This window comes from Danio aesculapii, chromosome 7 (assembly GCF_903798145.1).
Source record: "Danio aesculapii chromosome 7, fDanAes4.1, whole genome shotgun sequence".
Taxonomy (NCBI): Eukaryota; Metazoa; Chordata; class Actinopteri; order Cypriniformes; family Danionidae; genus Danio; species Danio aesculapii.
In genome coordinates this window covers 56,674,095-56,684,065 of record NC_079441.1, presented here as the reverse complement: position 1 = coordinate 56,684,065, position 9,971 = coordinate 56,674,095, and the positions used below count along the sequence as shown (strand labels likewise).

General features: G+C 36.3%; 1 protein-coding gene across 1 annotated transcript; it reads right to left on the bottom strand.

Moving 5' to 3' along the window:
- Positions 1 to 5,455: 5,455 nt before the first annotated feature.
- gpr78b (G protein-coupled receptor 78b) lies at positions 5,456 to 9,337 on the bottom strand. The gene is made up of 3 exons (XM_056462963.1): positions 8,426 to 9,337; positions 8,218 to 8,331; positions 5,456 to 6,197 (listed from the first exon to the last, which is right to left on the bottom strand). The coding sequence occupies exons 1-3, from the start codon at positions 9,091 to 9,093 to the stop codon at positions 5,960 to 5,962; spliced, it is 1,020 nt and encodes a 339-aa protein (XP_056318938.1). The 5' UTR covers positions 9,094 to 9,337; the 3' UTR covers positions 5,456 to 5,959.
- Positions 9,338 to 9,971: the final 634 nt, after the last annotated feature.

Below are 9,971 nucleotides of genomic sequence, written 5' to 3'. Positions count from 1 at the left end.
AGCAGCGAGGAAAAAACTTTACCAAAGTTAAGAATTTAAAAAAAACCTCGAGAGAAACCAGGCTCAGTTGGGCACGACCATTTCTCCTATGGCCAAACGTCCTGTGCAGAGCTGCAGTCTAGGCGCCGGAGGCTGTAGAATGCTGGACCTCAGTGAAGACTCGTCTGTCCCTGGAGCATCACAGGAATCAGCCTCATGCTCTCCACTCCTCCATGACCACCACAGCAGCTGCTCAGGATACGAGCTGGTCCAGGATTATGGAAACCTTGGGATCGTCTCGTCACTGGTCTTGGATCGAATCAGTGGCGCTGCATAGTCTGAGGGCCTCGGGATGAGTATCCCCAGGTGGAAATAGAGAATAAAGAGAATAATTAGCGTAGCTGCTGTTCATAGTGTATATAAACAAGATACAAAAACCTGCGTGGGGCACATTCATGTATCATACCGCTAAGTGATGCACTGAGTGTATGCTTTAATAAAAAGATAGGTCTTTAATCTAGTTTGAACTGCAAGAGTGTGTCTGAGCCTCGGATATTATCAGGAAGGCTATTGCAGAGTTTAGGAGCCATAAATGAGAAGGCTCGACCTCCTTTACTCGACTTTGCTATTCTAGGTACTACCAGAAGCCCTGAGTTTTGAGATCTTATAGAGCGGGTTGGATTGTAGCGAGACAGAAGGTTGGTTAGATAAACAGGAGCTAGATTATTTAAAGCTTTATAGGTAAGAAGCAATATTTTAAAATCTATACGAAACTTAACAGGCAGCCAGTGTAAGGAGGATAAAATTGTGGTGATATGTTAATATTTTTCTAGACCTGGTAAGAACTCTGCCAGCTGCATTTTGTACTAGCTGAAGTTTGTTAATAGAGGATATTGGGCAGCCAGCAAACAGAGCATTACAGTAACCCAGCCTATAGAGGTCATAAAAGCATGGACTAGCTTTTCTGCATCTGAGATGGATAGCATACTTCGTACCTTAGCAATATTTCTCAGATGAAAGAAGGCAGTTTTTGTGAAATTAGATATCTGATTTTTAAAAGTTAAATTGTCTAATATGACACCCAGATCTTTTATAGTAGAGCTAACTTTGTATCCCCCTAATTGCAGGTTGAGTTGTAAGATCTGCTGTGTACAGGATTGAGGCCCAATAAGTAGTTGTTGTTTTAAATTGAAAAACTCATGTTTAGCCTGTACAATCTAAGTATACTTGAATTAATGCCAATGTGTTAGTCGGAGCTCTAAGAACACTGCGTAGTGTGCCACACTGCTCCATCTATCGTGTATTAGTTAATTACAAACCTGTAAAGGGGCTTGTGGTGTTATGGATTAATGTAATCTACTAGAGTTAATAATACAAGATAATTTAGAACAATCTGAAACATAACAATTTATTGGTCAGGTAAATGTGTATTATGCCAATTAGTCAGTCAGTTCAAATCAACAATCAATACAAAACGTCAAATTCTCAAAGATAAATCTAAGATCAAAAGATGCACACCTGACTCAATGTTAAACATACAGTAGCATGGCACGTGAGAGCTCCATACTACGGGCTAACCTGGTTATAGAATCGCCCGAACTCCTTGAAACTTTTACTTAAATAGACAGACCGAGAAAGAATCTTCCTCAAGAAGGTGTGTGTGAAAGAACAATAGGCATGTGCATTTAGTGGCATGTTAGATCTGAGGAGTTACTGTCTATAAAGAACAAATGGTAATTTGAACAGAGGCCCCCTAAATAGGGCACACTCTTACCGGTGGGTCAATAGATGCCTGGAGTTATTAATCTATTATTTTGATTTCGTCTATTTGTGAGGAAATGCTACCATCATACTAGTCGCACTGAGACATTTCAAATTATATCAAACATGATGGAAGAGAACATGAAAACTCCACACAGAAATGCCAACTGACCCAGCCGAGGCTTTAACCAGTGAACTTATTGCTGTGAGGCGATTGTGCTACCCACTGTGCCACCGTGATGCCATGCATCCAAGTGTTTGAGGATTTTTCAATCCTCTAGATCAACAACCTAATGACAGACGAGTAACATTTTTCTTATATACAGTTGTGCTCAAAATTTTACACACCCCTTGAAGAATTTGAAATGTTTTAAATAATTTTAACAATATCAGAGAGATTATTTCTTTATTTAGTACAGTTCTAAGATATTTTACATGAAATATATTTCCATACAGTTCACTAGACAAAAATCTAGCTAAAATTATTAAAATAACCCCCTGCAAAAATTGAAAAGTTTTCAATGTGTGTGGTTTTCTGATGATCTACAGTATGAATGCTTTTTCTGCTCTGTGATGGTTGTTCATGAGTTTCTTGTTTCTTCTGAACAGTTAAACTGACTGCCGTTCTTCTGAAAAATCAGAAATGGGCTTGCTAGTGTGCTTTGGGCCATTGTCCTGCTGCAGAACCAGATGACCAGCATTCGCCTTCAGGATATTTTGGTAGAATTTATTGTTCACCACATTTTACTGATTGTTTTTTTTTTTTTTCAAATGTAGTGTTACTTTTATGCCACACGTAATGGGACACACAGTCTCCAAAAAGTTCAAATTTTGTCTTGTCATTCCAAAGAGTATTTTCCCAAGTCTTCCAGGTGTTTTTGGCAAAACTGAGATGAGCCTTTATGTTCATTTTGCTCAGTAGTGGTTTTTGTCTTGGAACCCTGCCACGCAAACTATTTTTGCGCTGGTTTCTTTTGTATATTGGAATCATCAACACTCACCTTAACTCAACCAGATGAGGGCTGCAGTTCTTTAGATGTTGTTGTGGGGTCTATTGTGACCTCTTGGATGACTTGCCGCTGTGCTCATGAGGTACTTTTTGCCATTCCTGGGAAGGTTTTCCACTGTTCCATGTTTATGCCATTTGTAGACAGTGGCTCTCACTGTGTTTCACTGCAGTCCCAAGCTTTAGAAATGACCAGACTGGTAGATCTCAATTATTATTATTTTTCTCATTTGTTTTTGAATTTCTTTAGATCACAGCACAAGCGTTTGAGGATATTTTGGTCTACTTCACTTTGGCATGTCCTATTAAAGTAATTATTTTAATTGCAAATGTGTCTGGCATGATAAACCAGAGTTAGGTTTTGTTTTAATGGTGGGGCAAATGCTTTTTCACACAGGGTTATATAGTTTTGTATTTTGTTTCCCCTTAATAATAAAAACATTCATTTAAAAACTGCACAATGTGTTTACTTGTGTTATATTGAATTAATGTGAGGAGCTCTGTCACCCGAGATGAACTCAGTGTAGAGCCGCTGCTTCTCCACATCAAGAGCAGCCAGTGGAAGTGACTCAGGCATCTGTTTTGGATGCATCCTAGATTCCTACGAGGTGGTTCAGGCTTGTTCCATCGAGAGAAGGAAAGAGGATCCAAGACATGCTGGCAGGACTATGCCTGTCTGCTTCACCTCTGAATCCCTGGAGGAGCTGGAGGAAGTGTCTGGGGAGAGGGAAGTGTGGGGTGGGAAATGGGTGTTGAGAGTGGTTCACTTTTATTCAGTGTATTGATAGACTTTTGGTAGTCACACTCTGAGATACCTTGGGAGGTGTGCGATAAAGGTGGCATGTTTGACTGTACCTTAACTTGATGTGCTGGGTAGCTTGACTGACCTGGCATAGCTGCGGGCCAGGAAGACAAAACTGGACTTTGGACCCATAAAGACTTTCACAAGAGAGCTGTGTAGCTAAGGATAATACTTTGAGATGTTCAGGAGATGGGTAGCACATATGTGTCACGGATTGGCCAGGCTCTTCCACCAACATCACGCATCGAGCACCTTCACCTGAGTATTAACCAAGCACAGCTGCACCCAATCACTCCCATTCACTATATAAGCACACACCTCACTTCACTCATTGTCCGGTCTCGTTCCTACGAAGCGGACTCTGAGTGAACCACTTCCTAGGTTTCATATGGGCTTTAAGAATAATACTCAAGACCAATATCCTTGTGCACAGGGAGTCTGAGACACCTTAAAATACTTTGGTTTCTCTGGCTCTGGTTCAGTCCAAGGGGAGAAATCAGGTCATTCTTTGTCATCAGCAGATATAACCACCTAGGTCTGATCTATGTAACAGTCAATTCTAGATGAAAATTGGGTTTCTGGTTGCATGGCAGCACTGTCAGGCCTTTTAGTCATATGCAGTAGTGTGAAGTAATAAATTACAAATACTCAAATTACTATAATTGAGTAGTTTTTCTTAGGAATTGTAATTTAAGAAGTAGCTTTAAAAATGCATACTTTTACTTTCTCTTGAGTACAGTAGTTTTTAGTGCTGTATTGGTACTTTTACTTCACTATTTTCCTTCAACCTGCAGTCACTACTTTATTTCTTTTTCTTGTCTATGGGAATTTGTTAAAAGTAGAAAAAAACAGTCCTGTGATTCTAGTCCAATCAAATAATAATAATTTTGCAGCATAATAACCAATTTCAAGACATGTTTGGAAAGTGTCCAAGAAGATGCCCAAAATCTTTACACACAATGACTGTTTAGACAGCATGTCAGTGATGAGAGGATGGATGGATGTTTACTGAAATCGTCAAATAGTCTTAAACTACTGTATAACTAATTGCATTACAGACGTTGCTACGTTTACACAGACACATGTGCAAATTGCATGTAAATGTATCAGCTTTTCACAGTGTAATACTCACTACACTTGAGTACTTTTAAAAGGGCTACTTTTTGCTCAAACTTTGAGTAATATTTACAACAGATACTTTTACTCTACTTGCACTACATTTTTGGGTAAACAATGGTACTTTTACTTGAGTATGATTCTATAGTACTCTTTCCACCACTGGTCATATGATTATTCGCTCTAAGGATTTGGGCAACTTTATCAAGTTATATGAAGTTGTTAAACTGCATTGAAATCCATCATGTCAGAACGAAAGGCTTGTTGCGACTGCAGCTGTGTATGTTCTCTGTGCATTGCTTGGAGCTCATCCTAAAATTCAAGCTCAGGTAACTAGGCTTCTAAACTGGTGTGATTAACTGAGAAAAGGTTTCTCTTTGCATTGTATAACTGAAGCTGGGTGGTCTTAACAAATGGCCTGTAGGGAAAGCAGTGTTGTCTTCGAAGTAATCAGGATTATATCATGACTGAAGACATGTCACATGGACATGTACCTCCCAGGAATGCGAAGCAGCATTTTCATAGATGTTTTTTTATTATTTTATAACAAATTTCACAAAATATTTGAGTAAATAAATTTTAACAAATATGGCACTAATACACATGTAAAAAAAAACATTCCATTTGTTTGAATTCTAATACTTTATAAATCCCAGAACCGCTTAACTGAAAATAACTAAGCATTTTAATGTGTACAGTATCATAGCAAAGCCTCCTTCTAAAAATAACACAACATCACATTATAGAACAGTGAACTAATATCACGAACAGCTGTTTTTGAACTCATATACATTAAATTGTGTTAAAATTAATAAATGCTCAAAAAGAAGTAGAATTGTACTGAACTTGTTTTACACTGATGCAACTTCATACGTTATATCATTCTCTGCTTTCTTTGTAATACTACTTTGATGCAACTTGCATTATATAAAGAACTACAAAATAAAAAAAGGACTTCACTATTTTTAGCCAGAGGAACTAGAACAAAAGTATATGTTATGGCATAAATTGCACTGTATAGTCATATGAAGTGATGTTACTCTAAATATATGCAGTAAGTATGTACTGTATAACATATGTCCTGCACCTTTATGTTGTTCTTGTATATAGTAGCACGGGTCATTGTTAACATCACCATCTGTGACCAAATTCTTAATTTTTATTTCACACACACACGCACGCACGCACGCACACACACACACACACACACACACACACACACACACACACACACACACACACACACTCATCAAGGTGGTACTTTAGTTTTTCCCCAGATTAAGTTGTAGTTGTAGTTAGTTGATTCTCTGAAGACTGTAGTCATTCTCTGTATCCACAGAGCTGCTGTGTCCAGAGGAAGGGTATAAATCACGCTTCAGCAGGTGATTGGCTACTGCTACCAAGACTTTTTTGTACTGCTGCCGCAGGAGGGAGTAGATGAAGGGATCTGAGGCTGCCTTGCTGTATGTTAAACACCTGCTGACAATTCCCCAGTGCCGGCTAATTTCCACACATGGAAGTAGCTCAGTCAACCTTGGATACAGAGACAAAATAATTAAATCATATAATTATAATGCATCTCTGTATTAATTTACTGGCATTCAGTTTTCAGCATTTGAAAATATTTTGTGTGCTAAAGCATGCAAAACTGATTATTTAATTACTTTATTATATTTTGTTATAATACTTTATCAATTGTTAATAAACAGCACTATTTTGTCCAAAAGTCCAAACAAAACAGAAAAAAACTTATTCTCAAACAATGAAACGTGAGGAATCAAACAAATGATTAAAAAGATAAAAAATAAATAAATAAATAACAACAATGTGTAATTTAAAAATAAGTAAATAATAACAATGGCCAATACACGTTTTTGCAATGTGTTGTTTTGTCTTTTAATGGCAAGTTTGTTAAGTATTCTGCTGGAACATAAGCCATCTGAGCATTACAATAGACACCAAAAAGGGTTTGAGAGCTCAAGCAACCAAAATGCTGCATGGTACACCTGGTAATTTCTTTAAAAATAAATGTCAGTTTCTTCAAAATTGCTTTTCATTTCTTTAAACCACTGGCTACATGCTGGCCTTTCCTTTTTAAAGCAATAACATGTTTGGCTTGGAGTACACTAAAATCTATTAGTTTGAGCTTACTTGTGTTCACCTCCAGATTTACAGAGTATTTATATATGAAAAAAACATATATTTTATATATACTTTCTTGATTAAATCTATGCAGTTTCACTGGCATAGTGTAAGTTTTTAACCTATTGCATAAGTTTGTTTTGCAGTTGTTAATACTGTTATTTTGGGCAAATAAACAAGATTAAATGCATTCTTTTTAGATATGTCTTCTTAAAGATTATTTGTTCATGCTGATAATTAGGAAAATCAGTTATCCTTTGATCCCTCAAAAAATTATAAAACATTTATAAATTACCTTAACATTTAAGTGTTTTAAAGAGTGATCTTATACGATAAACAATGAGATTTTATAATGGGTTTTCATTTCTGAATATATAAAACATCTTGTCTTTGTACCTATTTAAAAAATGTTTCTGGGAAATATCAAATTTTCTTTTCAATTATTGGAAAGATAGCATTACTGCTTCCTCATATAAGTATTTTATTTGACATATACCTTTCAGCATCTATTTTTTTATCCAATGGTTAGAAATCCAATCCAATGGTTCCTCCCAGGTACACATTTTTTATTACCCAAGATTGGTGTTAATCCTGGGAGAGTAATTGTTTCATCTAAGAATTATGAGCTTCATACCAAACAGAAATGGTATTTCTGATAACATGTTTTGCTTTTTTATTTTTATTTTTTTTTATTTTTGTTTTAGTGGAAAAGAAATAAAGATACATCTGTAAATGGAGAGTTAAACCATTTCTTTCTATCTATCCATACTGGATGGTCTGTCTTTAAAGTAGTAAAAGTAGTATATAAACAATGGGTATATATATTTTGACTTAAAGTTACTTTTATTTACAGCCAGTTTTTTTTTTTTTGTTGTTGTTGTTGTTTGACCGGAAATGACACAGACTATTTACAAATAAAATATAAAACTTTTTTGTTGTGATGTAATATTTTTATTGTAATTCAAGTCAAGTAGTTTGTCATTCACATGTACATATACACAGAATGAAATTTCGTAGCATTGGCTCCACAGTTCCAAAAGAAATATCCCTCAACAATAAAAATAGTATGATGTAATAAAATAGAATTTTAAAAAATAATTATTTATTTAATAATTATAAAATTATTATAAGATTTAAAATTTATAAAATTGTTTATAAAATAACTAGAATTCACTTGAATGACCTATATCTGAAATTTTACATTTTTTGATATCTGCTTAACAGAGGCTAATGGTACGACTTAATGAATCTGCTGGGTGCATCTAGAAGTAAATAAAAGAGAAATCTTAAGAGCTTTATTGCAGTATCATAAAGTTTTTGTTGTTTTTAGCTATTAATCTCTGTATCAATCACAATTCCTACCAGATTATTTAGTATTTTTGTGGTTTCCAAAATGTTCAGCTTTACATACCTTGTAATAACATAAGGTGCAAAACAAACGATGAAAGAGCCAATGAAGATGCTTATTTTCTTAGTTGCGCGCTGTTTTCTCTTTTTTTGTTCTGAAAGACATCGGTGCTTAACACTACAAAAGAGTTTTTAAAATATTACAATTAATGACATGTTAACATAAGAAAACATCTCCATGCTACAAACAGAAAGTAAATTGTCATAAATACCTTGGATGAATATCTACCAGCAAGAAGAGGGTCTGCATGGTTATAATGTCAATCCTCTTGCAGTGAAATTGTGCAACTTTTAACACCTTTAAGTATGTAACGCACAAAATCATGAGCGAAAGTATAAAGCTGGTAGCATGGTAGACGACGGTAAACACAGTAAACTTAATCCGTGCGCTCTCCTCGCTCAAATGCAACGTGCAAGATGCGTAAATGGGACTATAGTCAAACCAAGAGAAAAGCAACGGGATGAGAGAGAATGTGAACGAGTAAAGCCACGAATAACAAACCATGACTAGCGCGTCCCGATAACGCATCTTGCTGGAGTAACTAAACGGAAAAACTACGGCGATCCAGCGGTCTATACTGAGGGCTGCCATGCTCAGCATGCTGTTTGCGGTTAAGAAGGTCTCCAGAAAGCTTAAGGTGCGACAAAGGCAGACCCCATAAGGCTCCTGGTGTTTTACAATCCCAAATAAAGTGGACGGCATGTTGAGGGTAGAAATTAATATGTTGCAAAACGACAAGTTCATGGTGAACACCCCGGGTACCTGACGGCGTATTTCGCTGCTGTGAATGAAACATAGCAACACCAGTAAATTCGACAACAAGGAAACAATCGCAACCACAACGGTGAACACAGCAGACAAAATTTCTACAAAGTCCATTTCTTTTTTCAGAAGTCACCTTGCGATATACTTGCCCCATGTTCTGAACATGTCATCTGCTGCATGATAATTTTACTTTTAAAAACGAAGAGACAAAATAAACTATCAATAATCGCGACAGGCACAACTCGCGTGCGCTGTCCAGAGTGCTGAACCAAAATCGCGCATGTAAATGTCTCCCTTCAGTTTTCTAGCAAACACATTCTAATCTCCATATATTGCACTTTTAGGGAGGAATAGTAGTCATTCCCTGTCATCAAGCCACGATAGAGTCGCTCAGTCTCGCGCGTCTTGTTGCTCTTTTTTTGCTCAGAGGATGGCTCATGCGCAAACGTACAGCGACTGTGGGAGGCTCTTTCAGAGAAATGTGTTAGAGGTGCAGGAAAGCTGATAACAACTTTCAAGAGGCATTCAGAAAATGCGTGAAACTGTTAACCAATGTTTAAAGTTATAAATGTTTTTTTTTTATGTAGTGTGTTAATAAAAAGTCAAAAAGCATTCTAATCCTCTACCAAATAGATCTTCCATATATGTATACCAATGTTACTGGAGGCTTTTACACAGAACTTTAAGGCCATGAAGCAAATGTATCTTAAATGAAAAAGGCAGCACTTTCTATGAAGACTGTATTTGTAATGCACTAAATGGGCGTTCACTGAATTGATCAGTCAGTTGATTGACTATAAATTATATACAATCATCCATCAAATAATAATTAATTAGCAGTAACATTAGAGTAACATTAGCGATTAACATGAAAAATAGTGTAAATGTGCTCATTAGGGGCTTTTGATGGATGCACCAGGTATACAAAGTAAGGCTGGGAAATATATAATTTTATACCTTTCCCAAAAACTTTAAAAGTCTTTGAAATATGT

Coding starts and splice junctions, on each gene's coding strand:
- gpr78b (XM_056462963.1), bottom strand. CDS start 9,093: ATGGACTTTGTAGAAATTTTGTCTGCTGTGTTCACCGTTGTGGTTGCG. Junction 8,332..8,425: donor CTGGTAGATATTCATCCAAG/GTATTTATGACA, acceptor ACTCTTTTGTAG/TGTTAAGCACCGATGTCTTT. Junction 6,198..8,217: donor GCACCTTATGTTATTACAAG/GTATGTAAAGCT, acceptor TCTGTATCCAAG/GTTGACTGAGCTACTTCCAT.